This window comes from Mirounga leonina, unplaced genomic scaffold (assembly GCF_011800145.1).
Source record: "Mirounga leonina isolate KUSES-001 unplaced genomic scaffold, KU_Mleo_1.0 Mir_82, whole genome shotgun sequence".
NCBI classification, from domain to species: domain Eukaryota; kingdom Metazoa; phylum Chordata; class Mammalia; order Carnivora; family Phocidae; genus Mirounga; species Mirounga leonina.
Window position 1 is genome coordinate 31,333,708 of NW_023270825.1, and position 17,556 is coordinate 31,351,263.

The 17,556-nt window shown below is 40.2% G+C and overlaps 1 protein-coding gene across 2 annotated transcripts in view; it reads right to left on the reverse strand.

Moving 5' to 3' along the window:
• EXD2 (exonuclease 3'-5' domain containing 2) overlaps positions 1 to 14,084 on the reverse strand; it is a 52,278-nt gene extending 38,194 nt beyond the window's left edge. The window contains exons 1-2 of one of the 2 annotated variants that reach the window (XM_034993336.1): positions 13,960 to 14,084; positions 1,015 to 1,446 (exon numbers count right to left, since the gene is read on the reverse strand). In XM_034993336.1, coding sequence (XP_034849227.1) covers positions 1,015 to 1,398 — 384 coding nt within the window. In that variant the 5' untranslated portion in view covers positions 1,399 to 1,446; positions 13,960 to 14,084. The remainder of the gene's footprint in view (positions 1 to 1,014; positions 1,447 to 13,959) is intronic. The other variant, XM_034993337.1, reaches the window with a different exon arrangement.
• Between the last annotated feature and the right edge of the window lie 3,472 nt (positions 14,085 to 17,556).

Below are 17,556 nucleotides of genomic sequence, written 5' to 3' on the forward strand. Positions count from 1 at the left end.
ACTATGTAACAACTCACCCAAAGGAAGACCTATGAGAAAAAACCAGATGTCAGGTGCCTGGGTGGCTCAGGTGGTTAACTGCCTGACTCTTGATTTAGGCTCAGGTTGTGATCTCAGGGTTGTGAGAATGAGCCCGTGTCGGGCTTTGGTGTACTTGGCATGGAGTCTGCTTGGGATCTCCTTCTCCCTCTCTCTCCGCCCCTCCCCCCACTCGTGAGCTCTCTAAATAAATAAAATCAAGGAAAGAAAGAAAGAGAGAGAATGAAAGAAAAAAAGAAAGAAAGAGAAAGAAGGAAAGAAAGAAAGAAAGATTGATTAACCAGATGGTTAAGAAAGCCCTGGGCTCAAGTGGTTACCTTTTTATGCCTCCTTTCCTAGCTGTAAAGTGAAGGTAACAATAGTATCTTCCTACAATGGATTACTGTGGAAATTAAATGAGATAATGGAAACAAAACAGCAAAGTACCTGGCTGAGGGTAATTAGTATTTCAAATTTTAACTGTTACCTCTTTAAATGCTACTTTGTGTAATAATTCCCATTTAAGTAGACTTCCTTAACTATCTTCTCCATGGCATCCTTACGAAAATACTATTAAAAATATTAATAGTAGCTAATACTTAATGAGCATTGACTATATGTGAAAATCATGCTAACCCCTTTATAGGGCTTGTCTATTTGAATCCTTTGAAAAGTCCTGGGAGGGAGATACCATTACATCCCTGTGGAACACAAGTTCACTGAGACTCTGAGAGGATAAGTAGCTCGTCCAAGTTCAAAGAATGATAAGTGGTCAAAATGGAGCTTGTACAGGTACGTCTCACTCTAGAACCCATGATTATAAGCACACCCCTATCCTGAGAAGAGAAGCAGCTTCTCCTTCTGCTAAATTCTATTTGTGAGCTAGCTGAGAACAAGCTAATTCTCCTTTAATCTTATCCTCTACTTGACCATTCAAGTTACCTAGTTAGAAAAGCAGCAAAGATTTACACGTTTTGTTTTTGCTTTTTAACTTACCCACTCACAGTCAATTCCAAGTACTGGAAAATCTTCTAACTCACTCCTAAGCAAGGGCTCAATGTGGTCCCACTCGGCCTCCTGAGACACAGTCACCACCTTTGCTCCGAGGATCCTCTCCTCCCATGAGGCTCCGGGGGCCCTGGAGCGCAGCCGGACCTCTTCTGGAGGAGGCAGCTCCCTCCCGCCTGGTGCTTGCTGCTGCGGATGCTGCAGATGCTGCGGATGCTGCGGATGCTGCAGATGCTGCGGATGCTGCCACCGCTGCCCTCTGTCCGGGCTCGCTTTACTCCGCCGCCGCCGGATGCCTTTCCACAGGACAAACCCCCCCACGGCCACACCGACGAGGGTGGTCACTGTCAAAGCCATTAAGTATCTAGACATCTTCAACTTTTTCTGCTGTTTAGGAAAGCATATCGCTAATCCCACAATCTGCAAAACAAGTGGCAACAATGTATTTACATACAGAATTTAAACCTAGATGGAAACATGTTTTCCCCTAAAAAGTGCTCCACTTATAATCTATGTGTCCACAAACTAAAACAAAATGCTACAGATTTCCACATGGAAAGAGCGGTATTTCTTTTTCTCACTTTTGTACCTTCTGTATTCCACCTCCACCTTCATTCTCACCCAAGGAAAGCCCCCTGCCCTCTACCAGCTGCCCAGCGGTCACTTAATCATATAACAACAGGGCGTCTGAACATAGACACACTTGTACAGAATTTGAAAAATCAGAATTAATTATAAAATTATTAACTAATTAATTAATTAAAATCCTACTGCCCTTAGGTGACTACTGTGATCAGTTTGATGTTCTATTATTTTATACAATTAAAAAAAATAAGAATGGCAGATGGCTTTAGTCAGGGAAACCCCACACAATAGTCTCTCTTCCATTTTTCTCATCACACGTGGTTTTCTCCATCTATCTTTTGTTTTCCTATTTTTGACAGAGAAATGGATATGTAGTACTATTTCTGTACTATTTAAATGACAACAGAAAATGTGTAACAATAAAGGGTAAGTGGCCCTTGGCCTCAGTCACGGAAAGAAATCATGGGACAGACTTCATTCAGCACAAGGTGATTGATCCTGTTTGGGAAGCAGGCCCAGTATAGTCAGATAACTCCATTACTCAAGAGAAGTCAGTTATCTAAATTTTATGGGAAATGTCACTATTTTTAAGTGTCAGCAACAAATTTACAGTTTTTAAAACACTGTACCAGCCAAACAAAAACACTCTGGGCTCTGTGCCACCTATCTGTGGGCTCTGGCCTAAAATCTCTAATGCCCAAAGACACAGTGATCTGCTAGACCCTGCCTATGCTTCTCTATGGCTGAGAGTTTACCACTGAATGTGTACTATTTTAATCATTTTTCAAAGTTTCGGTAACAGTTATTTTTTAAATAACTTAATATTTACAACAACGCTGGGCTATCATCATACCTACAGAAATATTTGGCATTGGAGATGAAAAATGAAATCACAACACTGCTAATGAAAACAATAAAATGGCTGTGCTGTTTTAAAAAGATTTACTTTATTGCTGAAACTGTGCTAAGTACTCATGTATACTTTCTCCAGTACTTTTACTTAAGGCTTAATGAGATTAAAGAATTTGCACAAATTTCTAGTTAAAATATTCTGAGAAGATGTTTAAAAAAAAACCCTCCCTTTCTCACTGGAAACAATACAAAATGCCGGAGAAGACATTAAAAAGATAAAAGTATAATACAGAGTTAAATTCAAAAAGAGGAAAGGGAAATCATCAGGTGCCAGAAATGGAAGTAGGTGGGAGAGATAGCTGGGCAGAGACCAGAACTCATACCAGCCCATGACCAGAAGTCTAGGCCACGAGGCCAGGGTACAGCTGGGACCCTGGAGAGTGCTACCTTGTCCATGAACAGGAACTGAAAGTACTCACCCACCACGGTGCAGGCAAGCCACCTGCCCAAGGCTGAGAGTATGAACAGAGCTCCTCATAGGAAGACAGTCCCTCAACCCTGCACTATGAAGCAGTACAGGGGCCAAGTTCACATTATCCTCACAAAAGAAAACCCTAAGCCAAGAACCTAAAACTAAAATGGTTAGAATTGGTGCATTCTGTTGGAGTGTGTGTGTGTGTCTGTTTCTAACACACAGGAAACACGTAGGACTTCCACAGAAGATCAGTCCCTAGCAGAGCAATCATAAATGAATAAAAACAAAACAAAAATCAAAAAACCCTAGAGCCAATAAAAAACAGTTCACAGAAGAACCAAACAAAAATATCCATATCTGAGATCTGAAAGGAACTTTAAAATAACAACACTCGGGGAAATTAAGGAAAATAAAAGCTAAAACATGAACAGCAGACAACAAAAAGTAGAAATTCTAGACACGAAAGATATTTGTTAAAATTTTTTAAAAGTTCAATAATTGGGCGCCTGGGTGGCTCAGTCGGTTAAGCGACTGCCTTCAGCTCAGGTCATGATCCCGGAGTCCTGGGATTGAGTCCCACATCAGGCTCCCGGCTCAGCGGGGAGCCTGCTTCTCCCTCTGACCCTATCCCCTCTCATGCTGTTTCTCTCTCTCTCTCTCTCTCAAATAAATAAATAAATAAAATCTTTAAAAAATAAAAAAATAAAAAAAATAAAAGTTCAATAATCAATAGACAGGTTAAATAGTAGATCAGACAGAGAGAGAGAGTTAGGGACTTGAAGATAAATCTGAGGAACTCACTCAGAATGTAGCACAGAAAGATGTAGAAAACATAGCAGAGACATGAAGGATAGATTGAGAAACTCAACATCCATGTAGTGAAGAGTTGGAAGACGGAGGTCATCAGATTTAGTACAGTTCTCTGAGTCCCAAGTTGGATAAATTAAATCTATCCACAAAAAAACTTAAGAATGTTCGTAACAGCTTTATTCATAAGACTAAAGATACATGTATGAATCTTAAATTATATTAGGCTGAGTGAAAGAAGCCAGATACAAAAGAGATACTGTATGGTTCTATTTACATAAAGTTCTAGAATAACTAAAATTAATCTATAGTAGAAAAATATCTGGGGCGCCTGGGTGGCTCAGTTGGTTGAGCGACTGCCTTCGGCTCAGGTCATGATCCTGGAGTCCCGGGATCGAGTCCCGCATCGGGCTCCCTGCTCGGCAGGGAGTCTGCTTCTCCCTCTGACCCTCCTCCCTCTCATGCTCTCTGTCTCTCATTGTCTCTCTCGCAAATAAATAAAAAATCTTAAAAAAAAAGAAAAGAAAAAGAAAAATATCTGAACAGTAGTTGCCTTGGGGTGGGGGTAGGGGGTTACAGGGAAGAGATTTAAGCTGAGCACTGAGTATCAAAAAAAGAGCCGGTCACGAAAAATTCTAGGGAAGAGCATTTCAGGCAAGAGGGAACTTTCTAGAATTGCATGTAACATTCCAAGTCTTGATGGAAGCTTGGGTTACACAGGTACACACATTTGTCAAAATTCAGCAATATTAAAAAAAAAATTCAGCAATATTTCTGATGTTTTCCCAGTGGCCTGACTGATGAATAACTGCTGGTTCATTCACTGTCTATCTTTCCCACTAGCTTGTAAACTCCATGAAAACAGCAACCTTACCTGGCTCCTTCAACACTACATATATCCCCAGGAACTAGCACAGAGCTCATAATAATAAATACTCATTGAATGAATAAAACTCAATTCAAGGTGTTATATTTTATGATAAATGTCTCTACTTTAATCATCCAATTACAAAAATCTGTTTATTCCAATGAAAAAAGCATTTTTCCCCTTACTGAGCCTTGATGCTAAAAAGAAACAGCATGATTCGACGCTGGGCCAGAAGTGAGAAAAATCAAATTTTGCATTACAAACTGAAAGTTTGTGTCCCTCTAAAATTCATATGTTGAAATCCTATCCCCCAATGTGATGGTATTAGGAGGTGGAGCCTCTGGAAGGTGAGTAGGGTTAGGTCAAGTCATGAGGGTGGAGCCCCGAGGAATGGGATTAGTGCCCTTATAAAAGCTTGCCTCCCTGATCTGTCATGTGAGCATACAATGAGAAGTGAGCAGTTCGCCTTGTGAAAGAGGGCTCTCACCAGGACCTACCCATGCTGGCACCTTGCTCCTGGACTTTCAGCCTCCAGAACTGGGAGAAATACGTTTCTGTTTTTTATGATCCACCCAGTCTGTGGTATTCTACTTTAGCAGCCCCAAGAGACTAAGATACCTCTCTAAGGGCTTGCTCTGGGATCCAAAGCTTTCAGGGCCTTACCACCTTCCATGACTGAAAACAATCTGCCATTTTAATTTATTTTTTTAAATTGTACATAGTAGGGGCACCTGGGTGGCTCAGTCAGTTAAGCGTCTACCTTCAGCTCAGGTCATGATCTCGGGGTCCTGGGATGAGCCCCGTGTCAGGCTCCCTGCTCAGCGGGGAGTCTGCTTCTCCCTCTCCCTCTGCCGCTCCCCCTGCTTGTGTGCACACACTCTCTCTCAAATGAATAAATAAAATCTTTTTAAAAAATAAAATAAAGTTGTACCAGTAATTGAATATCAAACTGACAACAGTGATTACCTAATGGTAGTAGGATTATAATTTTGATTTTTCAAATTCTGTGCAAGTATGTGTATCTCTTGATAATTAGAGAAGTACTCGTTATTTTAAACTGATGTTTTTTACAGATAGGCAATGTAAATATCACACTTAAGACATGATTATATTCCTGAAATAAATCACATTTGGATGAATTAAACAAATATGTTAAGCTGTTCAGGGAGCAGCCTAAGGTAGAGGATAAGGACAAGGGCCCTACAGTCAAATACCCTGGGTTCAAATCCAGCCCCTGCCACTTGCTAGCTATATAACTTGGGCAATTCACTGAACTTCTCTAAGTCTCTGTTTCCTCACTGGTAAAATGGGAAAGATAGTACCTACACCCCGTGGGACTCCTGTGAAACTTTTTTTTTTTTTTTTACTCCTGTGAAACTTAAAAGTAAGGTGATCAATACACCTGATTTAGCATACTGGCTAGCACATCAGGGTTCCATAAATGTCAGTTCTTACTGCTATTGGGCTCTATAAACCACAGAACTCCTATTAAAGGAAAACAAAGAATCACAGAGTGAAAATTCAGGAGCCAAATTCAGCTCCTGCACAAGTTAAGAATCCTTTCTGTGGTAATCCTGACAGATCATGACCTGGTCTCTATCTGAACACTTCTAGGAACAGAGTTCATCACCTTAAGAGGGAGTTTTTATTGAAAAGTCCTTGCATTCTGCAAAAGTTCCCTACTTAGACATTGTTCTCTTTTTAGGTTTTTTTTAGGGTGAGAAGAACAAAGGGAGAGAATTTTAAGCAGGCTCCACAACCAGCATGGAGCCGAATGTGGGGCTCGATCTCACAATCCTGAGATCATGACCTGAGCCGAAATCAAGAGTTGGGCACTTAACTGACTGAGCCACCCTGTTGCCCCAGAAATCGCTCTCTTTGATGTCTTTGATGTTCAGTCTGACCCCTGAAATGACAACAGTGTTCCTTCCTGAGAGCCTGTGAGATATGTAGAGGCAGCTTTTATAGTTTCTCTTAGAACATTCGTCTCAATCCAAGCAGTCTTCCTGTGACCTGGGAGGGTCACCATTGTGGCCGGGTCCTTCTGAACACCTCCAAGTTTGTCAATGTAGCTCTTAAAATGTGGCACCCAAGTCGGTATTCAATACTTGAGACAGGGTCCAATTGGTGTGGACGACACTGGTATTACTACTTCCTAGTATCTGGACCCTAGGCTTTATTAATGCTGTATGAAATGACCTGTTTTTGAGTAGAAGAACCCCAATGGTGGGTCATATAAAGCTTGTGGTCAACTGAAATTCACTGATACCAACTCGAGTCCCCCATTTTATATAATTATAATTTATATTTTGCACTTAAATCCAAAGCTTTACATTTCTTTCTTTTAAATTTCGTCTTGTTTCAGCCAAATGTTTCATCCTTTGAGACCAATCTGCATCTTGATTATGCATTCCCTCTCAACTTAGAAATCATTTTGCAGAGATAAGCAAATTTTTGTTTTCAAAGAAAATAACATCTTCTCACATGTGTTTTAATTCATTTTTTACATTTATTTTTGCATTTCATACTATCTCCATATTTCATAACATTAAAATAAGGTGACATTAAAATAGAAAAGGCTTAAAAAATAAAATATTATTGATTTGCTTCCAGTGAGAAGGGCTCCCTCAGATACGGAGTTCCCAAGCATATGGTAAGGTTCTTGACTTACTCTTTGTCACGTGTGGCCCCTGTAAGAGAAAGGCCTCACAGGGAACCTGGAGGAGCAAGCAGGGTACCTCCACATGAGGGAATGCTTGGCAACATTTAAAAAACATATTAATTCATTTTCACATGGAGAGGTTTTGTGTGGGTGTCTTTCCAGCCAAAGGGTTCGTCCAGCAAACATGAACGTAGCACTTTCAATAAGCCAGATGTGGTGTCAGACTCTGGGTAAAAAGGGTTAAAAGGCACAATCTGCCCTCAAAAATGTAGGATTCAGGAAAGGAGAAATACCTGTAGTGAACAGGTTGCAGGACTGGGGGAGAACACAGCACGGCCCGGGGCTGACAAAGAGGAAGGAGCGCAGGCACCGCTAACGGGAATGCTCGGGAGAGAGGGCAAGGGACGCTGCCGCTGGGGTTAAAACCTGAGCGTGAGCCGTCCAGGTGTGCAGGCACCGAGGAGAAGGGCACACCAGGAAGAGGGAACAGCACGTACAGGATACAAAAGGCAGGAAGCACCACAGTAGAGGTGAAAAAGTTCAAGCAAATTTAACATGTACTCTAAGTGTAAAATACAGAATTTTGCAGACTTACTATGAAAAAATGTAAAAGTATCTTACTGATAATTTCCATAATGATTTTTAAGGAGGACCTTTTTTATTTTAGTAAAATATACAAAACGCAAAATTTACCATTTAACCATTTTTAAGTGTATGATTCGGTGGCATTAACTACATTCACAATATTGTACATCATCGCCACTATTCATTTCCAGAACTTCCTCATCACACACAAACTCTGGACATGTTAAACAGTAACTTCCCATCCCATCCCGTGCAATCCTTGGTAACTCCTATTACACTTTCTGTTTATATGAATTCCACATTGCTTTTTTCCATCTATGTTGAAATAATATTTGGATATACTGGGTTAAAAAAAAAAAATGTTATTAAAATTAAGTTTACCGGGGCCCCTGGGTGGCTCAGTCGTTAAGCGCCTGCCTTCGGCTCAGGTCATGATCCCAGGGTCCTGGGATCGAGCCCCGCATCGGGCTCCCAGCTCAGCGGGGAGCCTGCTTCTCCCTCTCCCACTCCCCCTGCTTGTGTTCCCTCTCTCACTGTGTCTCTGTCAAATAAATAAATAAAATCTTTAAAAATAAATAAAATTCAGTTTACCTTATTTCTTTACATACAGACATATATATATATATAATTATATTAAAGATTTATTTACTTATTTTGGAGAGGGAGTAGAGGCAAAGGAAGAGAGAGAACCTCAAGCAAACTCCCCACTGAGTGCAGAGCCTAACATGGGGCTTGATCTCACAACCCTGAGATCATGACCTGAGCCGAAATCAAGAGTTGGACGCTTAACGCTCAATCAAGAGTTGGATAACCAACTGAGCCACCCACATGCCCCTCTCTTTAGATTCTTAATGTGGCTACTAGAAAACTGTATTTATGGGGCTCACATTATATTTCCATAGGACAGTGCTGTGCTAGAGCATAATGTGCATACAAGAAAACAGAGACAGATGGTACTGGAATGAGCAGATCCAGAGCGAGTCGTGAGGGGCCTTAAAGTACTTTACAAGATAAAACCTTATAGGTAATGGACAGCCAATAATAGACTTACGAAGGAAGTGCCAGGCTCAGACTCAGATTTCAAAAAACACCATGGCGGCTGTGTGGGTGCTAGACTGGAGGAGAGCAAGGCAAGAGACAGGAAGACCTGATGGAAGACTCACATAGTAGAGCCTGGAAGGGAGGAAGATCCAAATCAGGGCAGAAGAAGGCAGAATGAAAAAGAATCATGAGGCAGGTGGGTGGGGCGGGGGAGGTCACCTGGCTGGCTTGGTCACTAGAGCATGTGACTCTTGGGATCATGAGATGCCAACTTTGGGTGTAGCTCTTACGTTAAAAAAAGAAAAAGAAAAAAAGAACCATGATTCCTAACAGAATGACCACATTGGAATCACCTGGGTAAGTAAATAAGTCATAACTTTTACAACTTATCATTTTGAAAGTTTGATGAATATGTAAAATCAATAGCTTTCCAAAACCATTATAAAAATATGAAGAAAAACCCACTCATAATAGCAACATACACTTTTTTAAAACCACACACGAAACAACCACATACACACACACACACCTACGTATAAACTCAACAAGAAATGTGCAAGACTGATATGAAGAAAAATAGAAAACTTCACTGAAGACACAGAAGCCTGGAAGAGCAGAGAGATATTACCGCAGCTGTCAAATACAGAGCACACAGCATGTGCCACATTATATGCAATCATGTACACATTACTCACTCAATCCTTTCAACAACCTTCTTCAAAAGGTACTATAATTACTCTATTTTTTAATAAAGAGATTGTTTTACAAATATAGTCAAAATAACATATAAATGTAATGCAAACTTAATTTTAAAAAACTTTTTAAAAAATGAACTGACCATCAAGAGAGGGAAAAGACAACCCCAGGATAGGAGAAAATATTTGCAAAGCATATATCTGCTAAGAGCATGTATGTAGAATATATAAAGAACTCTTACAATTCAATATAAAAAAGACAAGCCGGTTAAAAACAGGCAAGGATCTGAATAGACATTTCTTCAAAGAAGATATACATATGGCCAATAAGCACTGAAAAGCTAGTAGGGAAATACAAATCAAAATGACAATGAGATACCACTTCACACCTACTAGGATGGCTCTAATGAAAAAAACAGATAATAAGTGCTAGCAATAATATGGAGAAATTAGAACTCTCACACACTGCTGGTGGGAATGTAAAATGGTGCGGCTGCTTTGAAAAACACTGGCAGTTCCTCAAATGATTAAACATAGGGTTGCCATATGACCCAGCAATTCCACTGCTAAGTATATACCCAAGAGGAATGAAAACATATGTCCAAACAAAAGTTCACAGCCGCATTATTCATAAATAGCCAAAAAGTGGAAACAATGTATATGTCCTTCAGCTGACAAGTGGATACATAAAATGTACCATATCCATAAGGTTATGGGTTGAACTGTGTCCTCAAAAAAGATATGTTGAAGTCCTAACCCCCAGTACTTGCGAATGTGACCTTATTGAAACTTAGGCCTTTGCACACATAATCAAGTTAAAATGAGGTCATACTGAACTAGTGTGGGCCTTTAATCCAATAGAAATGGTGTCCTTCCATGAAGGGGAGAAGAGACACAGAAACAGGCTCCTACAGAGAGAATTATCACGTAAAGACAGACCCTCAGGGAAGAAGGCCATGTGAAGACAGAGGCAGAGGTTAGAGTTTCGGCAGCTGCAAGCCAAGGAATGCCAAGGATTGCCAGCAACCACCAAAAGCTAAGAAGAGGCAAGAAAGGATTCTCCCCTAGAGCCATCAGAGACAGCAAAGCCCTGCTGACACCTTGATTTTGGACTTTATAGCCTCCAGAACTGTGAGAGAATACATTTCTGTTATTTTAAGCCACCCAGTTTGTGTTACTTTGTTACTGTAGCCCTAGGAAACAAATACAACATAGGATGGAATTCTGTTCAGCCACAAAAACAGAGGAGGAGTACTGATACATTCTACAACATGGATGAAACTTAAAAACATTATGCTGAGTGAAAGAAGCCTGTCACAAAATATCACAAATTGTATGATTCCATTTATATAAAATATTCAGATCTATAAAGGCAGAAAGATTGCTAGCCTAGGGCTCTGGTACTGGGGAATGGGATGGGGAATGACTGCTAATTGGCATGGGTTTCTTTTTGGGGTGATGAAAATGTTCTAAAATTAGATTGTGGTGATGGCTGCACGACTGTGAATACACTAAAAAACCACTGAATTGTACACTTTAAACAATGAGTTATGTAAATTACATCTAGATAAAGCCACTTAAAAAAACTATTTGACAAGCTAATTCTAAAAATCTGGAAAAGAAATTCTAAGATTAGCCCCCATAGTTTTTTTAAATGAGTATGTGAGCTGATAAAGTATACAATTTTCAATAAAGTAATGACAGTAATAATCATAAGTGAGTATCCTACTAAATATCAAAATAGAACATATATTTAACATCAGATATTGTGGTATTGGTCCAGCAAAACCGAAAATTAGGTCACAGAATAGAACAGTCCAGAAACTGACTCTGTGTGAGAAAGTAGTAAATGATAAATGTGGCAATTCAGATTAATGCGTCATGAATGCATTTAATATTCAGAGTGACACTGTTGGGAAAACAGTAACTATGCACACACCATTCACTCACACACACACATCCAGAGGAATTAAAGAAAAACTCAAACATGTAAGAATTTTTAGGAGAAAGGATAGTCATAAGAGAAAACCGTGTTGTGCCTTAGGGTATAACAGTGTTCTTCAACATCAGCACTACTGACTTTTTACTCCAGAAAAATTCTTTGTTGTGGAGGGCTTTCCAATGCGTTCTAGGATATTTAGCAGCATCCCTGGTTTCCACCCAGTAGATGCCCATCATTCTACAACCCCAGTTAGACAACCAAAAAATGTGTCCTCACATTACCAAATAGCCCCTGGAAGGCAAAATATCTCCCACTGGAGAACCACTCTGGTAGGGAATGACGGCCACAAAATACAGAATACACAGAATAAAAAACTGATACATTTAAATGTAAAAGTTAAAACTATGGTTTGACAAGGACGCCATGTAGTTGAAAGACAAGCATTAACTTTAAAAAAGCACTATGTTGGGAATAAATACTTAAAACAAAAATGACAAAAAATTAATATCCAGAATACATAAAAAAACTACTATATATTTAAAAGCAGTCCAATTAAAAGGAGACATTTCTCAAAAGAGGAAATACAAACAGCCAACAATCATGACACAATGCCCAATCTCACTAGTAACTAGGGAAATACAAATTAAAACACCAATCAGAATCATTTTTCACCCATCAGATTGGCAAAAATGAAAAAGATGAATAGCATCAAATGTTTAAAAGAGCTAGGGAAATAGATATTATTATACACTGTTGGTGGGCAGTTTGCCATTACCTGTCCACACCCTCCCACCCAGCAATTCAATCTGCAGGTTTGAAATGTCCACATGGGCACACAGACACATGTGGGAGGATGTTTTCCGCCACACTGTGTCTAACTGTAAGCAATCTATGGAATCTCGAATACTATGAAAACTTAATATACCATGGAATTTACAGAGCAAGTAGAAAGAATAAGGTCAATCTCTACATACATATGGACAAAGAAAATGTTCCAAGACCCACTTTTAAGTATAAAAGTCAAGTTGCTGAATAGGTACAATATACCATATTTGTATAATATGTATTAGTAAAAGTTTAACACGAAATCTTACATCTTACATACATGTAACTTATGTGAATACTTGTCAATAAATGCAAAGAAAGAGAAATAGAAAAACACATCCCAAACTGGTAACAGTTCTGACTTTAGGTCTAAGAGATTAAAGAAGATGGAGATGGAGAGAGATCAAAGAGGATCCATTTTGTTTAAATTTCTTATAAAAGGCTGTACGCATGAACTACAACTAAAATAAATATAAAAGATGGGGCGCCTGGGTGGCTCAGTGAGTTAAGCGGCTGCCTACAGCTCAAGTCATGACTCCAGGGTCCTGGGATTGAGCCCGCATCAGGCTCCCTCCTCAGCGGGGAGTCAGCTTCTCCTTCCCCGTCTGTTGTTCCCCCTGCTTCTGCTCTCCCTCTCTCTCTCAAATAAATACATAAATTTTAAAAATTAAATATAAAAGAATACATTTTTAGAACGAGCTCAACGTGACCAAAACGAATCATTATTTTCCCCTATTAAGCCGCTTTTCTCCCACACTTCCTAATTCTGATAATTAACAAAATATTCCCATGCAGGTCCTTCTATCCATGTAATACAACTAAAAAAATACGGTATGGGGCGCCTGGCTGGCTCAGTCGGTGCAGCGTGCGACTCTTGATCTTGGGGTTGTGAGGTGGAGCCGCACGCTGGGTGCAGAGATCACTTAAAAATGAATTTTTTTTTAATCTTCTTAAAAACGGTATAAATAATGTAGTGTTTTCAAGGAGTGGGTATCTGAGAGAGTTCGCGTCCGATCCGTGCATCAAAGGCTTAGAAAGGGCTGGGTCTGCTTCTGTGCTAACGAGCAAGTATCAATTTTGTAGGCCTCACTAGGGTTGCGGAAAGACAAACCTGCTCCCTGCAAGGCCCAGAGCAGCGGATGTGGTCTGGGAGGGAAAGGGTGGTACCACGGGGGGCGGGGGCAGGTCCCCACGAGGGGAGGGGAGGGAACCGTAACGGCGGCCGAGGCAGCACGCAGCGCCCAAGGAGTTGCCAGGTGCTGGGGGCGGTGCCTTCTTTTGAGCTGACTGGGTCTAGAAGCCATGAAGGTTTGGTAGGCGCTCCTCAAGAGAGACGGAGGGGCCCGCGGGGGCGGCCGGGGGAAGCATGGTGGGCCGCGGCCGGGGCGAGAGCCCTCATCGCACACGTGGGCGCTAAACCGCCGCGGAGGAGGGGAAGAAGGGCTGGGCCAAGTCGCTCGGGGACGGCGGGGTCCCCGCCATATGTCGCCCCCGCACACGGTGACATCTGTGCCTCTCCTCAGTCCGCACTGAAAACCCCTTCCTTCCCTCGCACAAGGCGGGTGAAAGGTCCCGCGGTCCCTTATTTTCCCTTACCTGCGACCCCGGACCTAACCCGAACGAACACCTGCGGCACTTCACGCTGAGGAACTGGAACCCTCCTCGGCCACCTGCGCGCACCTACCCGGATCCACTAGGACGGAAACCACTTCCGGTCCTGCGACCGGCTAGGAGGACGGAAACCCGGGTGGGGTATACGAATGGGCGACGCCATGTTGTACGGAAGCTGCTGGGGCAGCTGTTCCTTCCCCAGTTTCTCCACTGCTGAACAAAGGATCTGTTAAAATTGGAAAGGCTTAGCATCTCTTCAGAAAAGGGGTGTTTTTGTTTCTGGGGTGGTATTTTTTTATTTGTTTTGGTTTGGGCTTTAACAGAAGCAGCTCTGGAACCCTCGCAAATGTAATATGGAACATCTAATTGTTATTACGAATTAGCTCAAGTAATGTTACTCTACAGCACTAATTATCTTAACTGTTAAATGATAAAGGTAAATAGGAGAGACACTGTTTAAGTAATGTATTCCTGATTAGCAGTGCATTTTATACTATTGCCATTATAATAATTATGCCATCTTTTATAACAATAACCACAATACCTTGTTTATATTTAAAATCATTCATTCAACTAGTCTTTATCAGCAACTATAATATATGAAGAGGCTAATGTGTGCTATGTATTGTTTCCCTGTCATAAAAAGTGTAACAGAAGGAGAAATGAGATGAGCATAAAGAATATAAGGTATAATAATAGCTGCCATTTGTTCACTATGTACACACAGTGTGCTAGGAAATTGTTTTACGTATTTTATCTCATTTAATCCTCAAAACAACCTCCTGAAGCGGTACTATTATTAGTGACATTTTACATAAAATGGAGAAAGGTTAAATAAATTTCTCAAGGTAGTAGCAAGTAAGCATTGGAGCTGGGAATCAAACCTCAGTATATCTTCTTGCGAAGTTTGTTGCCCTCATTCTCTGTATTATATTGCCTCCTGTACAGGAAAAAAGGTTCTAAGTTCCATTAGGTAAGTACCCATAAGGGAGAAACTTATGGCAGATGTAGAGGATTAACCCCCTGTATTTTAATCGCTCCATCCTGAAACACCTAAAAAAAAAAAGAGTAAAGAGGAAATGCAAATTAGAACCACAATGAGATGCCATTCCATTCCAACCAGAAAGGCTAAGATGAAAAAGACAGAAAACACCAAGTATTGACAAGGTTGTGGAGCAACCAGAACTCTCATATGCTGCTGAGGGAATGTAAATTGGTACAATCACTTTGTTAAAGTGTTTGGCAATATCAATAAAGCTGAATGTATGTAGAGCCTTTGTCCCAACAGTTTCACTCCAAGGTATATGCCCAACGGAAATGTGTACATATGTTCACTGAAAGGACAAACATAAAAAAAGCCCATACCTATAATTGGCAATAGCCCTAAACTGGAAACTACCCAAATATCTATGCTGTTAGAAGTCAATGTGGAGTAATGACTCTGGAAGAGAACATGGGGAGGCTCATGAAGTGCTGATAATGTTCTATTAATCTGAGTGCTGGTTTACATATGTATGCAGGTTGCATATTTGTGGACACTTTCCTGAATGCATATATACTTAAATGAAACTTTTTTTTTAATGAAAGTAAAGGAGTGAAAAGTTTATAAACCCAAAGAAGAAAAAGAATAGGAATGGAGATACCAGCAGACAAACAAATCTCGGTGTAATTTTATAAGATAGAAATTTGATTAGAATGACAGAATATTGACATTTGAGGGATCCCCATTGAGGAGGAACAGAATACATGGTACAAACATATGCCACTTTGGCATGTGGATTATTCTGAGCTAAAGGCAATTAAGACCCAGCATATTTAAGAAAAAGTTTTACCTCTCCCTTAACTACCTAAAAGAATTTAGAATGGGGGTCTGGCACAGAAAAAGAGCTATTACCAGAGATAACTTTTAAGAACTTTTAATGTATAGCAGGGCAAATATCTAATTACCAAATATCTGCTCTCTTGTCCTGTGAATTCCCCTCCTCCCAATTGAAGCCCCAGGCCCCTATCCTATTCTTGAGCTTAGAATAGCATATAAGCCTCAATTGCCAGGCTTGTCCTTGGGTCTCATTCTTATAGGGCTCTCATATGTAAATAATTAAATTTGTTTTCTCCTGTTCATCTGTCTTATGTCAATTTAATTAATAGACCAGCCACAAAAATCTAGAAGGGTAGAGGAAAAATATTTTCTCCCCTACACCATAATAAACTGTCTGGGTCCATAAGCAATCACCCTAAATTAAAGATCCAATCCAACAAGCCCCATCTGTGCATAAAGGATTCCCAGTCAGCTTTTTAGTACCTCACTCTTTGTCTTAGTCTATTTAGGTGCTTGTAATAAAATACCATTGAGTAGGTGGCTTATAAACAACAAAAATTGATTTCTCATAGTTTTGGAGGCTGGAAAGTCCATGATCAAGGTGCTGGCAGATTTACTGTCTGGTGAGTGCCTGCTATCTACTTTATAGACCACTGTCTTTTTGTTGTGCCCTCACGTGGCCAAGGGATAAGGAGCTCTCATGGGCCTCTTTTATAAGGCATTAATCTCATTCATGAGGGTCCACTCACATGACCTAATCACCTCCCAAAGCCCCCGCCTCCTGATACCAATATACTGGAGGTTAGTTTTCAACATATGAATTTTGAGAAGAGACAAAACATTCAGTCAATAACACCTACATAGGTAATGATATCCAAGAATCACTAACCATCACAGGAATATCTCCAACACCATTAATTAACATTTTCTTTTTTTTTTTTTTAAGAGCGAGAGCATGTGCACGAGGGGGAAGGGGTCGAGGGAGAGGGAGAGAAAGAATCTTAAACAGGCTCCACACTCAGTACAGAGCCCAATATAGGGCTCAATCTCACACCCCTGAGATCATGACCTAAGTTGAAATCAAGAGTCATGCTTAACCAACTGAACCACCCAGGCACCCCATGATTTTCTAAGGAATGGATATAGAACTCTGCACCCAGCATTTTGAGAACACAAATACTTTAAAAACTTACAAGGAAGATTTAAGAAAATTAATTTTGATTTAGGTCATTGAGCAACTTTCTACAAATTGCAAAAAAAAATGCTATCACACAGATCTCATTCTCTGGTCATATTACAATTAAGTTAGAAGTCAATAATAAAATGATTATTTTTAAAACTATATTTAGAGATTTAAAAAACATTTTTTTAAAAAAAATATTTTATTTATTTATTTATTTGAAAGAGAGACAGAGAAAGCACAAGCAGGGGGAAGGAGCAGAAGGAGAGGGACAAGCAAACTCCCCACTCAGTGGGGAGCCTGACACAGGCCTCAATCTCAGGACCCTGAGATCATGACCTGAGCTGAAGGCAGACCCTTAACTGACTGAGCCACTCAGGTGCTTCTGGAGATTTAAAAAACATCTTAATAACAGAAAAGTCAAAGAAGAAATCCCAATGCAAAGTTATAATATTTGATTTGAGAAGTAATACAAGATTTGAGAGGTAATATAAGATTTGAGAGGTAATAAAAATACTATATATGAAAGTTTATAGGACACAGGTAAAGTAATAACCTTATATGCATTTACAGTAGAAAATAA